At 43.6% G+C, this 23,484-nt stretch overlaps 1 protein-coding gene across 1 annotated transcript in view; it reads right to left on the bottom strand.

Annotated features, from left to right (window-relative positions):
* The window catches only part of MKLN1 (muskelin 1), a 100,805-nt gene that overhangs the window by 19,337 nt on the left and 57,984 nt on the right, over positions 1–23,484 (bottom strand). Inside the window, exons 10-12 of the mRNA XM_071552878.1 lie at positions 8,585–8,797; positions 6,600–6,821; positions 4,916–5,045 (exon numbers count right to left, since the gene is read on the bottom strand). Coding sequence (XP_071408979.1) covers positions 4,916–5,045; positions 6,600–6,821; positions 8,585–8,797 — 565 coding nt within the window. The remainder of the gene's footprint in view (positions 1–4,915; positions 5,046–6,599; positions 6,822–8,584; positions 8,798–23,484) is intronic.

The following is a 23,484-nucleotide window of genomic DNA, read 5'->3' as shown; positions in this document are numbered from 1 at the left end:
AGTTACATAAACAAGCAATAATTCCTGAGCAAGCTGCCATGAGATGCTGGGGAGATCTGGACAATGTAATTGCCATTTAAATACAACACATGGGAAAAGCTTTTCTCTGAAAGCGACACCTGATCATGCAACAGCCACATTCCCACTGCCCCAGTCCTACATCCAGGCCTTTGTTGGATCATTTCAGGGAGCTGAACATTTTTTGGCTCATGTGTGCAAACAGCTACAGTTGTTCCAAGCACAGTGTTGGCTGCAGCCAGTACTGAAGCAAGGAAACAGCTTTTACACAGAGTTTGCAAAGCTGGGAATTGGAGCTCATGGAATCCTAGGACGGTTTGGGTTGGAAGGGATCTTAAAAATCATCTCATTCCAACTCCCTGCCCTGGGCAGGGACATCTTCCACTCCACCGGGTTGTTCCAAGCCCTGTCCAACCTGGCCTTGGACACTTCCAGGGATGGGGCAGCCACAGCTTCTCTGGGCAACCTAAAGTGGAGTTTATGACTTCACAGATGTTCTCATGGTACCAGACAGAATTTTGGAAATGGAATCTTGACCCTCATATCAGAGGCAATACTGTGGGAAGATTTTAAATACGCATCGAAACGCAGGAATGGCAAAAAATTGTATAAATTAGCATAGTCTGCAGACCATGTAGACCTGAAGGAAAGTTCCAGCCAGGTGGGGGTTGGTCTCTTCTCCCAGACACTCAGCAACAGGACAAGGGGGCACGATGGGCTCAAGCTCTGCCAGGGGAAATTGAAGTTGGAGATGAGAAAGAAATTCTTTGCAGAGAAGAGTGCTCAGGCATTGGAATGGGCTGCCCAGAGAGGGGGTGGATTCCCCATCCCTGGAGGTTTTTAACCTGAGCTTGGCCGTGGCACTGAGTGCCATGATCTGGTAAAGGGACTGGAGTTGGACCAAAGGTTGGACTTGATCTCTGAGGTCTTTTCCAACCCAATCCATTCTATGATTCTATGATGTCTGAAGGATTCATGAAGGATAATTAAAGAGAGTTCACTGACAGCCTTTTAGTGCCACCTGAGTTGTGAAACCCTCAGAACATGTGATGCCAATCCCACTACAAATGACTCGCAAGTATCCTCCCTCCTTGTGATGCCTCGTGATTACAGAACTGGGAGAAAACTCCATCACATGGATATTGCTGCTCACCAGAACCTGGCACCTCCCCATGGGTAAATTTTTGATGAAGTGGTAGGCCTGCAAATTACTCCATGCCCCTCCTGGTAATTCCTAAAACATGGAAGCAGCACTTCCCCTGAATGGAGCAAACCTTGGTGAGTGACAGCACACAGGCCAGCTGTTGACACAGCATGATTATCCTCTTGGATTTTTCCTGATGAGACTGCATCTGGCAGCCTGCCAAGAAGCAGCTAAGGAGACCATCCAAACAGTTTGGCTGTCATGTTGCCAAAGCAACAATCCTATGCCCAACACTCAGTTCTCTCTGAGATTTTGGAAAAACCAGGTCAGTCAGTAAATGTGAATGGAATCCTGAGTTAGGGTATCTCTAAAGCATCCTTAGGATGTGAGGACTGGCCACTCTCCTCCTCACCTTCCCAGGCAGAGGAATGGATTTTGGGATTGGTTCAGAGAAGCACCTCACAAGAGGGAAACACACACAGTGCCTTACAAAACAAAGTGCTTCCATGGCAAGGGATGTGCTGGCCTCTGGCAAGGTAGATCTTACCTGAACACAGGCAAAACATGTCAGGTGTCACAAAAAGATGATCAGAATGGGATATTCCAGCTGTTTGGCTTAGCTGGATCCTGGCCATGCTGCTGTGCTATTTTGATTCATGTTTTTCTGACTTTGCCTTGTTTTAAACCACGATTTCCTGGGCTGAGCTGTCGCCTCTGTCCGTGGTACTTATCCATGAAATTCCCCATCCATGAGGTGCACAGTTCTGCATCTGGAACGAGCACCTGCCCAGCAAGAGACTCAGGACCTTCACTGGCAGATAAAAACCTACTTGTAGATAACCCAAAGAACCCCTTCACTGCCACAAGGTTTGTTCACATTTGACTTTGGAAGTTGCTCTATGCCAAGGGATAAAAGATGATGTGCATTCTTGTGCAGAAGGAAATTCTCCCTCTGACCAGGAGCTCTGAGACACCTCCTGAGTCAAGGCCAGAGAGGATTATCACAGGAACCTTAAGCACAAGTGTTCCCATTAGTTCCCTCAGACCTGAAATGACAGTCCATGATTACTCACAGATTGTGCACTAAGTGAGTAAGGCAAGTTGTCATTCCAGTCCTTGGGAGACACCTGAGGCTGGAGGAACCCCTAGATCCCCTCCATGCTTCAGAGGTACACTCTGGAATATGTTTGTTGGGCTTTTTTTTTGTTGTTGTTGTTGGTTGTGTGCTGTTTATGTGCTTTTCAAAGTAATTAAAAGTATCAAACTGCTCTAAAAGTGTGTCCATCCACATAAAACATTTCTGCCTTTTCTCCTAGCACAGGCTCTACTCTAAATCTCCTCCAGTTTGTACCACTACTGCCTTCCCTCACATCCAACACATCATCACAGTTCCATGTCTAAATTTGCTAAAATTAGGTCCTTTACTCCAAATTAAGAAAATTCAACTGTTACTCATCACCACTATTCTCAAACATGTCAGCCATACAAGGAACTAGTTACAGGATCAACATCACAGGCACAAACAAAACCCAAGGAACATGAACAGTATAAATATCTCACCCAGAAGATGACAGAAACAAAACCAACATGTCACTACCACAGTTTCACAGCACTGCAACAGCTCCATGTTCCTGATAATCCCTAACGATCCATTTTACTACTTTTAATAAAATCTCCTCACTACTCCAAGAGATATTTAAACAAAAGCACAATTCAGTTCTTTTAGAAAGGGTAAAAATCAAAATAGCTCAACTAAGAATAGAACTGAATGCCACATGTGAGCCAGGAACAAAATGTAATCATGGGACTTTATAGGAACATTTAGGTCAGGCATCCTCAACTTGACTCATCACACCAAGAAGCTTCAAACTTCACAGCAACCAGGCAGGGAATCACTTTGTTCAGACACATCATAATGGTGTAGCACTACCTAACAAGAGCACAATAAAGACTTGCTTTTTGGGGTGAAAACAGTGCTGTCAACATTTGCTGTCTGAATGTAACAAGCATTTTGTTCCTTTCCTGTTAAAATGCAAATTATCCCAGGGTTTTCTTTCAAAAGCAACAGAAACGTTCAAATCTGTTTGTTTATTTTCTGCACTCAGGAGGACAGTAAACCAAAAAATCTACTTGAGAATTATGTCCAGTGAGTCATTTTCTTACCAAAAAAAAAAATTTAAAAATCTTCTATTCACCACTCCAGAGCCTGTGGGAATGGGGAGGAGGGCTAAAAATTATAGTCTCTTTTACTTAGCTGAGCCTTGCAGTTCATGCACTCTCTGAAAAGCTCAGTGTCTTCTCCAGCTGCAAGACAAGCTCAGTAGCTTTAAATCTGAAGCAGACACAGGTGTCAGCTTAAAGCCACATGTTTTAAAGCTCCTGGCTATAAGGAAATGTAGTTTGAAAAGATCAAAATGGCAGAATGCTCGAGATTTCCTGGGGAAGAAAAAATCGATTCTTTGAAATCCTGAGGATAACAAACGGTGTGTGGGTGTGTGTGGAGCAGCATCAGGCAACACACAGGCACCTAAAGAAAGGAGACTGTCAACAACCCAAGCTGGTTCTTTCTTGGAAGCACTCAAGTAAATAAATGACTCCAGAGAATAAGAGCTTGGGTACTTTTTTCCTTCATTGGCATAACTAAATTAACGAGCAAACAATAACTCCTGACCATCAATAATTCACTTCCAAAGTTGAGCAAAATGATTTGCTGAAAATGAAGCCTGATTAGGAGAAGAAAGGCAGCCTAAATTCAAGATAAATTAGCTGCCTGGGATTTGGGTGACTGGAAAGAAGAGAAAACAAGATTGGGACTGAATATAAATAATAGTAAGAAATATTCATAACTTCTGTCTCACAGTAGCACACAGTGCAACTTCAAATTCTGAGTTGTATGATAAAAATCAGGGTGTTTGTAACAGGAAAATGATGTATTTATACAAGCAGAAATGCTTTTTAGAGAAAAAAAACATTTTTCTTTGTCATTTGAGGAGAAAAGGTATAAAATCAGTTCTTTGTGGTTATGTAACTTGACCTTTGGGTGTTTTTAAAGATTTCTGTCATACAGAACTCTGCCTGGGGTCTACACCTCCAGTGGTATAAACCAAACAGGGCTGAGCCTTGCTCCCTCCTCCCACCTTTTTTTGGCACTTCCTCATAACTATTACAAATATAAAAGGACAACAGGTTGGTCTCATCTTTCTGGTCAGCTCCTGGCAGGCAAAATAACTTCTGTCCCTCTACTCCAATTCTCTGACTAAGCATCTTCTCTGCTTTTCTGCATCTCAAACCAAGCAGATTATCTCCATTTTATTGTATCTTCCACTTAGTGAAAACCAGAAAAATAAAAATCTTCTTTCTTCTTTCCAGATTTAAAGAAAAAACTTTTTTCATGTCTGATTTTTTTTGGAGGGGGGGTGTCTTTGCCAGAGTTTCAAATGAGGTATTTTTAGTTCTTATTTTGCTCTTTGTTGCTTTTTTTTCCTTTTGAGGTGCTGTGTGGTTTCATGCATCAATTATTTGTATTGTGCTGAAGGTGGTGAGTGTCAGATGACAAAGGACAGAAGAGCTGGCATAAATTTAACCTAAATACTGTGGAGTTTACTTGGGTATGGAGGGCTAGTTAAGGATGCCAACCTGATCCCACAGGACACTGACCCTCACCTATATATTTCTCCTTTTCCAATACTTCACCTTTCACAACATATTTCTCATTTGTACCAATGGAAAGAAATGATCATGTAGGTCTCTTACCCATCCCTGAATCTTTCTTGGTGCCATCTGATATAATATCCACATGGTCACTGTCCACATCATAACTGAAGAAGTCATTCAAGTAAGTCTTTGATCTCTGGCCACCAAATACGTACAAGCAGCGATTTTTCTGGAATGGGAAACAAAAAAAGTCTTTAAAAAGATCATGAAATTATGTTGGTCAACTGTGAGCATTAACATTTATCACAGAATGGTTTGGCTTGGAAGGGACCTTAAAAGACCATTTCATTCCAATCTCCACCCATGGGCAGGGACACCTTCCATTATCCCAGGTTGCTCCAAACCCATCCAACCTGGCCTTGGGCACTTCCAGGGATGGGGCAGCAATTAATGAATCAAAGAGGAACAGAGATGTTTCTTCTAAGTTTAAAATTATTTTAGCTACTGTAGCCCTGCCTCATTCAGCTTTAACTTCAATACTTCAAAATGGCAACTTGTCTTTCAAGTTTAATATTAAAGAATTAACAGTCCCTGTGTCTGAAACCCATCAGATCACAAGTTCACTGTACAAAACAGAACAGGAACAAAGGATGGACTGTAGGAGAAACCCTCCAGGTACCAGCACATTGCTAAGCTCAGAACAGGCAAATGGTAAGCACAAAGCCAAGAATAACAGGTTTATTACTTCTCTCAAGTTTGCCAAGTGGAAAGTCTGTAAGAGGCAGATTATTTTTCTTGCAAATGACTCAGAAAACAGAAAAGAACTTAAACTTCCACGACCTGTGCTTCAGAAACCTGTATTCTTATGTTTATCACAGAAAAATACTGGAAAGACCTCAGGTGCCTGTGTAGAATCTTGTGTGGCAATATGTTTTTCACCAGATTTTAAAGAGCCATTCAAAACAAAAATAAAATTGAAGGCTCTGAAAGCCCAGTATTCACTATAAAAATTCTGGAAAAGGAAAGAGAAACAAACTCAGTAATTTCTTCAAATTGGTGGGTTTTGAATTGGTGGTATCAGTAAATACTTGAATGTCACAACATCAATTTTAATTCTCTTCTCTTGAATTCTCCTCTTTAATTCTCTTCTCTTAAATAAACATGTGGTTGATGAACACAGCTGGAAAGGTAATGCAAGGTAGTTTTTAATGCCTAATACTAAACAAAATGCTATAGACATCACACCCCACCAACTCCTCTGCTTTTCCATCAGGCTCTGGATGAAGTGCCCATTATTTCATCTGTGCCCAGCTGTCAGCAGCTGCTCAGAACAACAAACTGCAGCTGAGTGCTCAGCACAAGGGGCTATGAGGCCTGTGCAACTCAATGCACACCTAGTAAGCCCCATTCTAGTAACTACACAGCGTGTCTATTAGACCAGAAGCTTTTAAATTGCTTTACCAACTTAAAAAGAAGAATTCTTTAGGTCAAACTGAACCACAGCCTTTAGGTCTGGTTACCATTATTCCATTAAAATCAACTCTTTAAAAAACTCACCTTGTTTTTCAGTTGAAATTTTATTCAGCTGAACTCCTGAAAGCTCCAAGACTTGAATTAGGACCTCCTGCACTTACCAAAGCAGCACCAGAATGTCAGCGAACACTCAAGTGAGACAACACACCCCACAGGAGATTGAAGAGCTTCAAATTTGCAAGAAAAATGAGGACCAGATGCTCTCCTTAAAGTCAGGAATCATCAATCAAAGCAGGGCATGGATACTTACAGAATGGAACAACATACAGTGTCCTATCCGGGACTGGATATCCTCGGGCCCGGCGTTGCAGGAATCCTCTCTCAGGAGTTTCCACGTCTGACACTGGCAGTCAAAAGCAAACAACCCACTGAACTGTGGCTCACTGGCTCTGCTGTCATCCACACTGCCATTGCAGGTCAGAATTCGGCCTCCAAAGGTGTAGATCATGTGCTTTTCAGAATCCATACACATCTGCAAGAACCAGAGGAGCGATTTTAAGGCAGCACATTCAGACTTAAACAGTCTGAGATTTAGGATTAAACATCCCTCTCCTGCAAGCCATACCTACTAAGTTAGTGCTCTGCACATCTTCTGAGCCTCCAACAGACAGGAATGAACACACATCTTCCTGGTTGTCAGGTATTAATCTCATAAATTTAATTTAAAATTTGAGTCTAATTTTTAAGTGCTATTTAATAAGGGGGGAAAAAATTGTACCCTTTATCACCTAAGAAAACTTGTCTCTAGCTTCTGACTGCAGGGAAGAATATTTTAGAGTCTTTCACCAGGATCCACAGCCAGTTCTGCCAGAGAGTTAACAGAGTATTGCCTTTGGCAATGGCTGTGCAAGGGGAAAATTCAAAATCACTGTTAATTCACTGCCCACCACTCGACTGATGCAAAAACCAGCCTGTGATTTGTTACTCTGGTTCCATCCCAGCACACATTTACTGTTACCCCCATTATCTGAACACAAAGGGGCATAACCCAGCCAAGGATCCCTGATGGGATTGCAGCAGAAATATGTTTAGCCCCCAGACCTGAGCTGAGTTTATGGCACACAAGAGAAGCACTGCAGCACAAATCAAACCAAACTCCCTCTGACTCCAGGTGATGTTTTCAGACAGAGTTACAAAACACCAGAGGAGGAGGAAAAAAAAAGCAAACCAACAGACAGACAAGATTACAGTAAGATAGAGATGCTACTCAGCAAAGCCTACACAAAACACCTCTAGTGCAGCACATTTTTGAAGGTTAAATAAAAACTGCTATCGCAGTAGGTGCTGAGGGAGAGGAGAGGAAGAGCTGCAGATTGATAAAGAATTCAGTAAGGACAGAGGAGAGACAGCAAGGGGAAAAAAGGAACCATTTCAGGAGGCAAACAGGGTACCCAGAGTGGCTTTGCCAGCTGACAATTTCCTTGTGCCTCTTCCCCAACACCTGGAGACTGGTATTTGTTATTAATAGAACAGAAAGACTGATTGGCTTTTGTTCTGCAGACATGGTGTATCTTTAATTTTCAGTGTCAGCAGAAAGGCACATTGTGCTGGCAAACAACAGCTTTGGTTACAAAACAGCCAGCACCAATAAAACAGATCCTGGGCTGCTTTAAAAATGAATCCTGATGTGCTGTTTCTTGGCAATGCTTTATAATAAAATCAATTGAGAACAAAGTACCTTTTTCAAGTAAACAAAAGCTGCTGAAAACACAACATAAATAAAGAAGTTTTCAGTCTGATCACATGGACAGGTGTGGCTTTTTAAAGGATTAGTAGCTACTCCTTTAAGGTGTTTCAATCTTGACAAAGCAAGCACATAACTTAATTTGAAGGAATAACCAAATCTGAAGGCATCCTGCTCTTTTGTTGGCCTCATTCCAGCAGCTTGCTTGGAGATTATTCCAAAGGTACCATACACAGCTTTGCAAGTTGCTCCCCAATGCCCTCTGAGCAGGAGGATCTGCAAACCCAGCTCAACGAGACTGATTAAAACCAGATGAGCTTTAATAAAACGTGCCTTAATAAAATGAATTTGTTTGTAAAGGGTTTTATGGTTCTTCTGACTCAGTTTGATTAGAAAACCAGCATTAAACAGCAATGCTGTTAGAATTTAACTGGGTGCAGATCACACCCTACTGGTCCCTGCTCTGTTACCTGGCACAGCAGCTCTAAATCACAGACCAAACTGACTCTGCAGCACTGAGACCTTGCAGGAGCAGTGTGAGTGTGGCTGACCTGATGATCAAACACCAGCTTTGGGCCTCCATCCGCCGCAGTGTCCTCGCTCAGCAGCATCCAAGTGTTGGTGTCAATGTCGTAGCGATAGAAGTCGCTTTTCAGGGACTTGCTGTTCCTCACGGAGGAATCCAGATAACGGCCCAGAGTGTAGATCTGCCTTCGCTGGATGTCAATGCACATCTTGTGACAGGACCTGGCACTGGGACCACTCTGAGAGAGAAAAGGAGCACGAGAACGGATTTAATATTGCTCCAGGTAGGTCACTAAGGGCAAGTAAGTGTTATCAGCAACTTTGAGAACTCAGGAAAATCTGCTTGTAATCAAATGCAGGATTAATATATAAGTAACTATAAGAAGACATTCTGGAACTTGCAATTTAGAAGGACACCAACAAAAAACTTAGCACATTTGTCACAACAGACTTATGATTTGGACCTTTTTTGTCAGATTCCTTAGAAAAGTTTCTTCCAGAACTGATTCTCAGAGGTGTGTGAAAGCTACTTGATCTTTTAAAATGACAGAAGTTGATGCACATGAGAGGCAAATTAAGATGTCACAGCCTATAAATAACCACACAGGAAGAAGATTAAGAAGTGCTCTATTACAAGAGCCTCTGTTTTATTAATAGGCTGTTTTCTAACAGATCATAAGCAGACACTCCCACAAGCAATCACATCCCATAATGGCTCTGGGAAGGTAACAAAAGCACTCCCTGTCCTTCACAAATAGATATGGCCCTTCCAGCCTCCAACCAAAAGACAGTTTCCCACGGTAAGCAAAACTGCCCTGAGTCATGATCTTCAAGAGAAACACAGAGAGTGCCCCTGTCAAATGATTATGGGCTAATCCACCCAGGAGTGCTCCAGTTAAACCAAGGAGTGATTTATTCAATGACATTCCAACAATGATACACAGTACTGGGCAGTGACCTTTCTGCTCCCAAATCTAATTTTAAGGGCCTTCATACACTCATCCTGAAGAAGGAGAAGTGATATTCTGGTACTTCAAAATACTAGAAATCAAGATGTGCAAAGCCTTGCTTGCAAAATATCAGACAAAAGAAAAACATGGCATTGTGAATCAATTCCACTGTTTATTTAGACCTGGTTTGTATAAGTTTGGCCCTTCACAAATGAGGATGCCAGAACAAGACTGGCTGAATTGAGAATCTGGAAACCAACATGAACACTGGTAAGATTTGAAGTGACAAAAGTAAGACATGCAGAGGACTGAAGTATGAAAGACTAAAAGGTGTAACCAGCAGGGAAAGGGAGGTGATTTTTCCCCTCTACTCTGCCCTGCTGAGACCCCACCTGCAGTGCTGCCTCCAGCTCTGGGGGCCCCAGCATAGGAAGGGATGTGGAGCTGCTGGAGGAGTCCAGAGGAGGCCCCGGAGTTGCTCCAGGGCTGGATCCCTCTGCTCTGGAGCCAGGCTGGGAGAGCTGGGAGGGTCACCTGGAGAAGAGAAGGCTCCAGGGACATCTGAGAGTCCCTGGCAAGGCCTGAAGGGGCTCCAGAGAGTTGGGGAGGGACAGAACAAGGGGAAACAGCTTCAAACTGCCAGAGGGCAGGGTTAAATTGGATATTGGGCAAGAATTCTTGGCTGGGAGGGTGGTGAGGTCCTGGCACAGGTCGCCCAGAGAAGCTGTAGCTGCCCCATCCCTGGAACTGGATAATCTTTAAGGTCCCTTCCAACCAAAACTATTCTATTATAAAAAATCTATTAAAAATAAAGATTATACAAGTAGGTGAAGATGTAGCAAATCACCATTTACTTGGAGACTTGAAACCACACCAAATAATCAGCACAATATTTGCTTTACGTGTTCCCAAGTACTGCCCTATGAAAAAAATGTATCTTCTTAATTGTACCATTTCACTTCATAAGTTCTACTGAAAGTCTTGAAATTTAAAGTATGCTGATAGAATGCACATCACTAAATTGGACACCACAAGAAAGGAAGCATTACATCTCTGTAGTCAAAATCCTTCAGTTTTCATATCACAGAATTCAATTTCTTGAATAAACAATGGTTCCAGGAAATTGTTTACAGCAGCTCAGAAGACAAAGTGAAGAGGTGAATTGAATTGTTCGTGTTTTGTAAATATGAAGCATTATGTCAGCAATGATAACAGCTTTGAGGATTAGTTACTTCATGGTAATTAAGATAATTTTCTTTTCTGAAAAAAAGTACCGATAGCAGTGAAATATTAACACATAATTCTGAAATGCAGCAGCAGCTCATTCATTGCCTTTGGTCACATGGAAGATGACAGGGAAGGCAACAACATAAATCACTTTGTTCCTAGAAAATACAAAATAGTATCTTTCAGAGGACCCTGTTCCAAACACAGGGGGGTGTTTCTTTGCCTGAGAAGTACCAGTTTGTGCAATCACAAAGCTGCCCCTGATTCACAAACAGGTCACCTCAGCATGCAAAGTCCATCCCAAGCCCTGCAGCTGGGACACTGAAGGAGATGGCACCAGTCCCCTGCCAACAAGCAGGTATTTGCCTTGGCACAGCTGCCTTGTAGGTGAAATGTGAAGACCCACCTGTGCTGACTCTCCCCTCTGTCAGGTCATTGCAGGTTTTTAATTGAACCAGAGTATTTAAGTATCATTCCCCATTCCCTCACCTCTATGTGGTCTAAAGCAAATCCTCCCAAACTCAAATAATGTCTTCGGCCCTTTCAAGAATAAATTTCCAAATTGGCCATTTGCAGACCTGCCTTGCCAGGAAAAGCTTCATCATCAACCAAAATTTGTCTGAGTACAGATGTGAGGCTGAGACACTTCACACCTAAAATACCCATTTCAAGCCACTGGCAGCAACAACACAGTTGCTACATCAAGTATACAGCATAAAACTTTCCTGAGACTACTCTAAAATGAGAAAAGAATTCAGGATGAGTACCTTGTTTCTTGAATTATGTCCTGGCCACATCTCCCACAGTAACAGCTGCCTTTTTAAGGAGCTGTTAAGGTTTTGACCATTATCTGTGCAGGGACAGAAACTTCATCACGTCAAGTTCACTCAAGAACAGAGCCTGCCATAGCATGAACTCTCTCTTGGAATAGAGAAAACTGCATCCATTGAAAATCTGTTTTCATAGAAAACTGAAGTTCTGCCTGCACATCACTGACGAGATCACATGGAACCTGTCACAAGTTGCCTCTTACCCTACAGGTTTACAATATGAGTCAGTCAGTCCATTAAACATGTTGGTTTGACATTTGAGGCAGAAGAGGGCAAAGGCCAAGTCTGTGTTCACTTGAGAGCTACTCAACTTGACTATGGAAGTCCTTGTAGTACGTACACACCTCGAAGGGGTACACAAAGTCCATTTACAGACACTGCAAATGACTAAAAACACTTCAGGGCACATGTGGTTGAGTGAATCAAGTGCCTGTGGGTGGTTGTGAATGTTCATCCAAAGACATGTAATTCCATGTGGTTACAAGAGCAGCCTCTTTAGACAAAGAACACACTGCCACAACTTGTAATGGACAAAGTGTCCCACCAAATTCAAATGGGAAAGTTTGTTGATTCCACAAGTGTTCCAAGAACTTGACCCTTTAAGAGCATCAAGGGAGAAAAATGGACCACAAGAGGGATGAGACTCTCTAACCTACAGCTGAAGAGATAAGTACAGTTCGGGAGCAGGAGAAACATCACAAGCATTTGTCCCCCACTCCAGGATGTTGGCTGGTGACAATCCACAAGCCAATGTTCCAAGCTGAGTGGATGTTACTGGAGATCTCTATACCTTCTTCAAATTCAGGCCTTAGCACCAAAAGTAAACTGCAAACACACAAAAAGTACCTACTGTACTGGCTACAGTCATTGCCAAACATTTACAGCTAATACAGACATTTTTACCTGCATGCTGATAACCACAGAGAAGATCAAACACACCCAAGTCTTGTCAAGCAGAGCAGAAGGCAAATCCCAGTTGTGATCAGTTGCCATTTATCTGCTCCTGTGGTTACCTGAACTCAAACCAGTGCAAGACTCATCCCTGGAAGTGTTCAAGGCCAGGTTGGACAGGGCTTGGAGCACCTGGTTCAGTGGAAGGTGTCCCTGCCCTTGGCAAAGAGATGGAAAGAGATTGTCTTTAAGGTTCCTTCCAACACAAACCATTGTATGATTCTATGATTAAGTACTTTTTCTTTAGATTTGACTTGTTCAAACTGTTTCCAAAGTCATTCACATGTGGAATCCACATTTTTGCAGATGAAGCTTTGTGACCTGATTGGTTGAGATAGCTGAGATGTTGCTTCCCAGAGCTCACCTTCAGTAAAACAAACTCCAGTAAAATCACATCCAGAAACAGCACCCGAAAGACCTGAACAAACATTGGCTTTGGGGACTCCTTCCAATTCTCATCAGGAAGCTCCTGGCACACACACACTGCAGAAACCACACGTGAAAGAGGCTTGTGACTAGGCTAAGTTCTTATTCAGATGGCAAGCAATGTGTTAGGCTGCCTTGGCCAGTGCTCTGCTGCTGCCAAGGCTGTGATGGCAGTAGGAAAGCATTAGCATATCACATTTCTAACCTACAGGACACCAAACAATACCAAAAACTACTGAGCACAGGCACTTGCTGGGTTTGTGTGGAACTCACTAAGTGCCCACACAGGGCCAGGGCTAACCTGAACAAAGTGGCTCTGTGCCACCCAACCCCACCATACAATCAGCACAGCACAATAACAGCTAAGACAGAATAAACAGCAAGTGCCACGGCCCCCTTTGGAAGTGCTACAAAATACCAAGCTTTATGCTCAGCTCTAACGCTCCTCCTCAACCAGGTTGGGCTTGACACAACTTCTGAAGTCTCTAAAACACAGATAAACACCCTGGTGAGGGTGGGATGGTGGGGAAAGAAGGAGAGTCTGTACACCCAGGAGTATTTAAGACAGGCTTTCAATCCTTTAAGCACCCAGGGCCAAATAGGATTTTTAGGTTTCGTCAGTGCTACACGAAATTCAATTGTGCAACGCCAAGTGAATACACAGTATACTTTATGAAAAGCCTTCTCAACATGCTAAGCCACTTTATAAAATCTAATTAGAGCTTTCTTCATTTAACTTGCAAATGCTGAAAGCAATTATCCCACTTAAGGACTAACTTACAAAACGTTTTCAAAAAGCAACACAACGGCACCGAGAGACAACACTGGCTCCTTAGAATAATTGATTTGTTCCTATACAGGAGAGAAAGGATTGGGACTCAGCTCCTTAGGGCAGGGTCTGCTCAAATCACTCCTGATGCCAGAATCAGCAGGCATCATCGTGGCAACAGCAGCCTGGCATGCTCTGCTAAGGCACAAACATGATAGCTTTTATTTTTTTGGTTTGTTTTTAAATAAATGTCCTGTGAACCTCCTTCAATGTGAACACGACCGCAGGAAGCCAGTTCCACTCCCCCTCCCACCTCCCAAACAAATACGGGGGGGAGCTTGGCTTCTTCTGGTTATCATAACCTTTTGCAAATAAAGGGGTTTCAGTTGCAAGAAAAATCTGTTTTATTCAGAGCAATCCAGATGAAAAACCTCAGGAGCAAGCCTGGATCGTGTTCAAGAGTCAGGGAAATAAAAACAAAGAACAGCTGACTAATTCTCCGTTCTCGGTCCTGTAAAAGACTGAGTGGAATGTGAACACTGCCTCCAGTATAAAGTTCAAAAATAAGCGTCATGAGGTAAAGGCTCTTGTCCTAAAGCAAACTAGGACGAGGACATAAAAAGACACAAACAACCTACTTTGTTTCCAGTCCTGAGAGCAGCCTGTCATGCAACAAATAGTCCCTCCTGCCCACACACAACTGCAGAGATTAATTGCTCTCATTTCCTAGTTTCAGACTATAATTCATTTCCTCCTCCACCCTACCCTTCCCCCCCCCCTCCAAAAAAAGGGAAAGTTCCCCACATTTTGAAAATGAAAGGAAATGCATATTATTCTTGGCATTCATTCAAGTCCATGGACTTGAAGATTAGAGCCTGTCAGTGCTTTATCAATGCCAGTCTTCAGCCAACGTGCTCCCAAAATGTTTAAACTAAGCTGTAGCAAAGATCTACTTTGCTCCAGATGAGCACTAAATTCAGCAAGAGAAACAACTGCAGCCATACACCACATAAAACACTTTCATCCCATACAATTTACTCCCAGAAGGCATTTTAAGTTTCTCACAGCCTAAGGGTGGCAGAAACAAAGTAATTTTATCTACTGGGGTTTTTATGGTAGCACAGAGGATTTGTATGGCCCATCAGCACAAACCATGAAAAAAAGGAGCAGAGGCTGATATATTGTTCATATCACCCAGAAAATCACCTACTACATGCCAAGAGTACCAAGGCAGGAGAGGGAGGAGGGTCCTGCATGTTCAGTCACACAACAGGAGCACCACGACCACACTCCCATCCAGGGCAGCCCAGCACAGGCACGCAGCAGAGACGGCTCTCAGCTCTGAGGGTTCCTTCAGCAGGGAAGGCCTTCCCATAAACAGCACATCCCAGCTCCCTACTCCGTATGATGGCAGGCCCAGGGCAGTGACCCTTCCCCTGGACTCTGCCTTGGGGAGGCCACACCTTGAGTGTTGTGTTCAGTTCTGGGCCCCTCAGTTGAGGAAAGACACTGAGGGGCTGGAGTGGGGCCAGAGAAGAGCAACAAGGCTGGAGAAGGGACTGGAGCACAAGTGCTGTGGGGAGAGGCTGAGGGAGCTGGGGGTGTTCAGCCTGGAGAAGAGGAGGCTCAGAGGTGACCTCAGCACTGTCTGGAACTACCTGAAGGGAAGTTATAGCCAGGTGGGGGTTGGTCTCTTCTCCCAGGCACTCAGCAATAGGACAAGGGGGCACGATGGGCTCAAGCTCTGCCAGGGGAAATTGAAGTTGGAGAGCCGAAAAAACTTCTTTGCAGAGAGAGTGCTCAGGCACTGGAATGGGCTGCCCAGAGAGGGGGTGGATTCCCCATCCCTGGAGGTTTTTAACCTGAGCTTGGCCGTGGCACTGAGTGCCATGATCTGGTAAAGGGACTGGAGTTGGACCAAGGGTTGGACTTGATGATCTCGGAGGTCTTTTCCAACCCAATCCATTCTATGATTCTATGAATCAGTGCCACCTCTGTCACTTGATGTCCAAGACCTGACAGCCCCAGTACACTAGAATGAAAAACCTTTGTATGTCACATGGTGTAGATGCAGTAAAGGACTGAAGTGGGATCTCAAACATTTCAAGGAGTGCAAGATGGAAGTTTTCTCCAAAAAATACATTCTGGATTCTGAATGTACATGCAAGTATTCTGCAAATAATCCCTGGAAGTCTTCAAGGTCAAGTTGGACAGGGCTTGGAGTAACCTGGGATAGTGGGAGGTGTCCCTGCCCATGGCAGAGGGTTGAACAAGATGATCTTTAAGATCCCTTCCAAACAAAACCATTCTAGGATTCTGTGCATGTTCTCAGAGAATATTCTTTAGAGCTGGTACCAGCAGCTTAAAAATAAGTTGGAATATCTGTTATCTTTGTAAATAGTGGCAAGAGTATCACAGAATCCTGTAATGGTTTGGGTTGGAAGGGACCTTAAAGATTATCTCATTCCAACCTCCTGCCATGGGTAGGGACACCTTCCACTATTCCAGATTGCTCCAATCCCCACCCACCTCAGTCTTGAACAATTCCAAGGATGGGGCAGCCACAGCTTGTCTGGGCAACCTGTTATATATAAATTAAATAAGTTCTGCCAATAATTTAGGGAATTCTATTAAACAGATCAGAAACTGGTTAAGAATCATGACACTTAAAACTCCCCTGGGCCACAACTGGAAAGCCATGGATTTACACAATTTTTCACATGAGAAAGTTAAATGTCTTATGACAAATACTAGGTTTGGATATAAAAAAATTAAAATTAACTATTAATAAGTCTGTCCACAGCTAAGTCAGGGAAGCCACCCTCGGTCAGGCAGTTGACATGGTATTTGAGCTCTGGCTAATCTGCTTATGGGTGCCCTCCTACAGCAATGCCACGGGATAGATTTACCAGCAAAGTCCTTTCTGGGCATCTGACTCAGACATGATGGAGCAGATTAAAGTCAGAGGCAGCTTTTAGCACAGAGTTTTGTGTGCACATCTGTGTAAGGTGAGAAAACAAAAAAAATGAAACAGGATGAAGCTTTATTTTTTTTTCCCTTCCTAAAAAGCACAGGCACATTTGGGATAGTCCTCATTTCTCACTGTTGATACTTCATGGCCTTGAGCTGAGCCTTCCACAGATACTTTCCCTCCTTAAATGAGAATTAAAAGAAAAAATAAATAGCTTGATGTTCTATTTTTGAAAGACGGTTCAATGAGTTTGAGAGTCAAATGATCAGGCTCAGAGATGACACAGCAGTGGATTTGATGACCCACAACGGCCCATCCCTTCTAGTCCTACATAAGAGTTTACTCCAAAGTTGGCTCCATCCTTCAGGGATCAGTGCAGGTTCATCACAGCACAGATCCAGCCCAGCACATGGACATGGCTACAAAAATGGAGAGATGCTTAATGTTCCACTCCCATGAGGTTATTATTTATTAGCCTCCCTGCCAGGCTGCTTGCAGAAATAACTGATTTCAGAGTACTTTCATAAAGGAATGAATTAGCACATGCTCTTTTGGTTTCTGACGTGCCCTGATCAAGGCAACTCTAAAGACAAAGAGTGTGTTCAGAACTGAACCTTCCAAAGCACCAACATTCTGCTTTTACAGCTGTGCTGCCCAAGTTCACCTACAGTGAAGGAAAAACTCTGGCAGGCAATGCCAGTGCAGGGAGCCACATTCCTGCATATTCTGAGCTCTCTGCTCTCACACCAAGGTATCATCAAGGCCCTCCAGCAATGCACCATGGATCTCATGTTGCAGTAAACCACAACATCTTACAAGCAAGTGAAATAGTGGAAAGAGGAAAAAACTCCCAGAGCTTCAAGTATGTAAATAGTGTGAAACAATTTGTAGCTTTTCAGTATATAAAAGGAGATTATAAAAAAGATGGAGGGGGACTTTTTACACAAGCAGATAGCAACAGAACAAGGGGGAATGGTTTTAAACTAAAAGAGGAGGCAATTGGATTAGATGTTAGGAGGAAATTCTCTATTCACAGGGTGGGCAGGCCCTGGCACAGGTTTCCCAGAGAAGTTGTGGCTGCCCCATCCCTGGAAGTGTCCAAGGCCAGGTTGGATGGGGCTTGGAGCAGCCTGGTCTAGTGGAAGGTGTCCCTGCCCAGGGCAGGGGGTTGGAACTGGATGATCTTTAAGGTTCCTCCCAATCCAAACCATTTTGTGACTTTAATTTATTTGAAGAAGGTTATGGGAATGTGTATGAAGGTCTTGTCTAGGCTTTAGTTTACAGCCAAGAGTAATTCATCCAGCCTAAGTGATTCAGCTTACAAATGCAAGCAAGGAAAGTACTGAAGTAATAGCACAGTACAAGGCAACCTTGCAGCAGAAGGACATCAGTTCTGTGCCATTTCTAACAAAAGGGACAATATACCTGCAAACCAAGCGCTGCTCACACTGATGAATTGTGAAAAAAATGGTAACTTCTTAAATTTTATCATGTAAATCATCAGCTTGTTCCCCATCAACTGCTCAGCTTTGCTTTCAGCAACACTGATGAAACCCAACAACTGACCCAGCACAGCAGCAGAGCTTTCACCACTCTGGGATGGGCTCTCAGGACAACACCCCCCGTGTGCCGAATTTAACCAACCCCATTAACAATTGCAGGATGTTGAATGAGGTCACTTTTGCATGCACAAGTTCACACTGTCCTCTCATTACCAGTAACAATGGTCAGCAAAGGTCCAGCCAAGAGATTTTTCCACAGACACTGAGCCTCAGTCCCACTTGCAGACCAGCAGGATGAAAAAGTTTAACTGGTCATTTATAAGCTGTTTAGCCACCAAGATTAGGATGCAGCAAGGCTACAATTTTGGATGTTGTTTGGGGCTTTTTTTAATTAATTGCCCTTGAAAGGATGGTGGTACCTAAACATTAAATACTAAGTCTAAATCCTTTGACTGTCACAGGCTCTCAGATATTTGTGAGAAAGTGAAGATAGACTTAAATAGACAACAAAAGAGTAGTTTTCTCCCAAAGGTGTTGGAAAATCATGAAAGTGGCTGTTTAATTTGCTAGAGCCCAATAGCTCCTGAATCCCAGTATTGACAGCAACTCCATCACACGCAAGCCTTGGAAAATTCATGGATTAAGTCCTATTAAACACACTAAGCTCTTTCAGGTAGGTCTGAGAACTCAATGCACCAATGCACCACCCATTCTACCAGTCTTGAGGCAGTCCAGAAAGCTCAAATTCTAATTACCTCCAAAACCCAGTGGCTGAAATACTTTACTAGCAAGGTGCATAAAAACTTACTACATTTTCAAGCATGTAATTATCCAGACAATTTAGCTAAGGATTTGTCTGTGCTACTACTTGAGACTGCTTCCCCTGTGTTACCATCTTGGGATAACTGATATTTCTTTAGGGATTTCAGTATTTGTACAGCTTGAGGAGTGTTAATGTAACAAAAGTCTCTCTCAGTGTAGCTGAAATAAGAGACTATTCCCAAGGCAAAGTTGACTGGTGTGTGAAGCCACTCTCACTGTGCTGCCAAGAGAATAAGTTTCCTCCCACCTTCTACCTCCACATACTCTCCTGTTCCTTTACAATCCTTTTTCTTCATCCCTTCAGTGTGAAATGCTGGGGGGTCCAGGGGTTCCAGCTGGCTCATCTTACAGGTGCATATTTCTGTGTCTTTAAAAACCAAAAGGATATAAATCAGAATTCCTTGTACAAGTATCAACCTCTTCACTAAATCTGCACCTGAAAATCCTGTAATACTTTAGACATTTCAATAGTGTCTCTTCCCTGAGATGCACCCACAGCCATTCCGAGCATGACTGACACTGCCTCATCCACAATGTACAGGAACTGCAACGTGCATTTGGGTGATGCAGTGATGGCCTAATAAATTCATATAAGCAAAATAAAGATCCATTCCAGACCAGAGATCAGAGCATTGCACTCATCAAAAGCTGCACTTGAAGTGGTGATTTTTATCGGAACAGAAACGCCACAAATCAGCTCTGCCTGACGCGTCATCTCAAGGACTAAAAGTAGTTTTACTTTGCAGTTGAAGGCTTTATGATGACTTGGAAATTCAGATGTAATCTGGAGACTGCCATGCACAAGTTCTGGCACTGCCAGAGCTGTGCAGCCTCCAGAACACTGGGCATAATCCATTTATTTATTATCCCCTTTCTCCATGAGACTGAGTTCAACATCAGCATGAGGAGGAAAGGGTCCTCTCATTCAAACACCTGGTGGGAGGGAAAACTCAAATTTGGCTGGTTTTCTGGGCTTTTTGCATGCTGGAAGCAAGAACTGCAGGCACCTATTGAGGAACTGAATAACTTAAGACCCAAAGCTGTTTTTAAATATGGATGATCTTTTCTTTAAAAAAATGTCAAAGTTTAAAAAAAGACAAGCCAGTGTTAAGAGGACAGACCTCCTTAGGCACACAGGGTAGCATAAGCACATAACTTATGTTTAAAAGCTGAAAACCTTTCCAAAAAGTTTGTTTTAAAATAAATAAATAGAAAAGTGAGGTGCAGCTCCCTCAACAGTGTGTTTTTGCTTTAGGCTGCCTAAGTGGAAATCACTGGAGACGTCAGTCAGGCATATCTGAAAGTCTCTCTCTAACATTCTGGTGAAAGAACACTGGCTTAGAACATTTTAAAACCATTATGCTTCTAAGCAGGGAGGAAAATGAACCATTAGCCAGAGATATTTAGAATCAGCCTAGGATACTTTTCACTTGGTTCACTTCAGCATCTGCCGTCTTTGTCCCTACTTTTGTAGGCATTTGCACTATTTAGGAAGTTGGCTCTGAGGTCTGTCTGCAGAATCCAAGTTTCTTTCAGGAACAGCTGCTTTCTCCCTGTGTGCTTTTGTGGCACCAGGAATCTCGTTCAACTGAGCATCTGTACAACTGCAACTGCTCAGCAGTAGGACATGGCACATTCAGTGTATGAGATCTCTAGTCCATAAACATCCCAATGTTTGAAACAAAAACCCCCCAAGTTACTTAAAGTGTTTTCCAAACTGTATCGCCATCTGTGGGAAGAAGTTAATATTTGAGACTGGTTCAACTGGGCCAATGGGATCCTGGCCTGGATCCAAACTAGCATGGCCAGCAGGCCCAGGGCAGTGACCCTTCCCCTGGACTCTGCCTTGGGGAGGCCACACCTTGAGTGTTGTGTTCAGTTCTGGGCCCCTCAGTTGAGGAAAGACACTGAGGGGCTGGAGCGGGGCCAGAGAAGAGCAACAAGGCTGGAGAAGGGACTGGAGCACAAGTGCTGTGGGGAGAGGCTGAGGGAGCTGGGGGTGTTTAGCCTGGAGAAGAGGAGGCTCAGAGGTGACCTCAGCACTGTCTGGAACTGCCTGAAGGGAAGTTCTGGCCAGGTGGGGGTTGGTCTCTTCTCCCAGGCACTCATCAATAGGACAAGGGGGCACGATGGGCTCAAGCTCTGCCAGGGGAAATTGAAGTTGGAGAGCAGAAAAAAATTCTTTGCAGAGAGAGTGCTCAGGGATTGGAATGGGCTGCCCAGAGAGAGGGTGGATTCCCCATCCCTGGAGGTTTTTCAGCTGAGCTTGGCCGTGGCACTGAGTGCCATGATCTGCTAAAGGGACTGGAGTTGGACCAAGGGTTGGACTTGATGATCTCGCGGGTCTTTTCCAACCCAATCCATTCTATGATTCTATGACGGCTACACTTAAAACAGCACAGGGTAAAACCTGACATAGATAAGCTCAAGTATTGCTGCAACACACTTAAAGGATCAGTCACAAACTCCTACAAAAATGCTTCTGTGCTAATATGAAAGCTTTGGGTAAATTCACCCATGTCAAAAATGTAAAGAAATGCATGCAAAGACTGGAGAAAATTGAACTGGGAATACAATAGCAGCTGAATTTCCCCCTGGCTCTCACCATTAGATCTTTCTACACTTGTCAGCTTTCACTTGCAACATCCTGGACAAGCACTTGGTGTTCACCACAAACTGTCACCTCACAATACACCCATTCTCTAGATTGTTTTGAACCTTCTGAACAGGAGGCACTTGTTGACCTACACTTTCCTTCTTTGTGAGGAAAGATTTATCCTCTCAAGCAGTTAAACCATGACAAGACCTTCACTTCTACCTTTGGCAAGAAAACACTCAGAAGTTTTAGAGAGAAACACAGTGTCACCTAAACCTAACCCATTGACACAATTTCCACGTCCTTCACAGAGCTGATTTGTGAGCAGGATTTGCCTTTAAAAAGGCTGAATGAGGATGAGTCAACACATTGTATTTACAAATAAGCCCCAGAGTAGATACCTGTGGATGCAGTGACACTGTCTTGTCTCTGGGAAATACTAAAATAAGGTACAAGAATACCAGTGACATACAAAGTATGTCAACTATCATGCTTGCTTTTAGTCTCATTTATCTGATCTCCAGAGGCTTCAGCATCCCTCAGCATTTTGATCCTATTTCAAAATCCACACGACTATCAACTGAACCCAAAATTTACACCTACACTTACAACTGTCATCCTGTACTGAATTTCACTAAATTACCCTACAGAAGAGAAAGCTGCTGCTTAGAAACTAGAAATATTAGACATCAAAACACACACATTTAAGTTTCTCTATTAACTGACATTGGCCTAGAATCAAAATGCCCAAGGAATGACAAGGTTTGTTTCTTCAAAAGGACTCATTCCCTACTCCTGGAAAGGTCTGCTGATCTACAACCACTAATAAACCTGAGAGACAATGGCATTTGACACAACATTCCACTTAGTTCAGAATAAAAACCTTCAAAAGCTCTTAAACTAAATATATTTTGGCTGTGCCTCGTGCTGAGTGATTGGCAGAGCTGTCACAGACCTCACAGAGCAGACGAGAGTTGAGGGAAGGGTGAGAGGTCCTGAGCTGCTCCATGGAGCATCTCCCTGGAAGGATGAAGGCTTGAGGAGGAGGATTTGACAAGGACTGCAGGAGCCTTGCTGGATTCAGGGATGGTGGGGTCTGTTTGCCCACCAGCAGTGGTGGTCCCTACACCAACACCACCAGCAAGTCCCCCAGACACTGCTTTTCCGCCTGTAAGGGATCAGCTCCTTCAGCAGAGCTGTGAGCAGGTTTTCCAGACACACAAGACAGACAGGGAGGGGCTGGAGTGTGTCCAGGGCAGGGAACGGAGCTGGGAAGGGGCTGGAGAACTCCTGAGGGAGCAGGGGGGGTTCAGCCTGGAGAAAAGGAGGTTCAGGGGGCACCTTCTGGCTCTCTGGAACAGGAGGGGGGAGCCGGGGAGGGCCGGGCTCTGCTCCAGGGAACAGGGACAGGAAGAGAGGAAACAGCCTCAGGCTGGGCCAGAAAAGGTTTAGGTTGAATATTAGGGACAATTTTTTCACTGAAATGGTTGTCAAGCACTGGCAGAGCTGCCCAGGGCAGTGGTGGAGTCCCCACCTCTGAAGGGCTGTGAAACATGTATAGATGTGGCACTTGGGGACATGGGTTAGTGGTGGCCTTGAGCAGTGCTGGGTTAATGGAGGGAGATGATGATCCTAAGGGGGCTTTTTACCTTGGATGGTGTAACTGTTAAAAAAGACAAAAGCAACATCAGCTGACAAAGAAAGACCTCACTGACAAATTTTGACAAACAGCAGCAAAAGAGTTTACTGAAGTCACACAACCTTTTTATGATGCATTGAGACAGAAGCTCCCAGTTCCTTTATCCCAAAAGCATTACTGTGCATTGTCCCTACAATAACATTGGATAAGATGCAATTTTTACCATATTCTGCTTTTGTCCAA

The sequence above is a fragment of the Pithys albifrons genome, chromosome 3, assembly GCF_047495875.1.
Source record: "Pithys albifrons albifrons isolate INPA30051 chromosome 3, PitAlb_v1, whole genome shotgun sequence".
In the NCBI taxonomy this organism is placed as follows: domain Eukaryota; kingdom Metazoa; phylum Chordata; class Aves; order Passeriformes; family Thamnophilidae; genus Pithys; species Pithys albifrons.
Note: the sequence above shows the minus strand (reverse complement) of the source record. Positions and strands in the feature narration are given on the sequence as shown.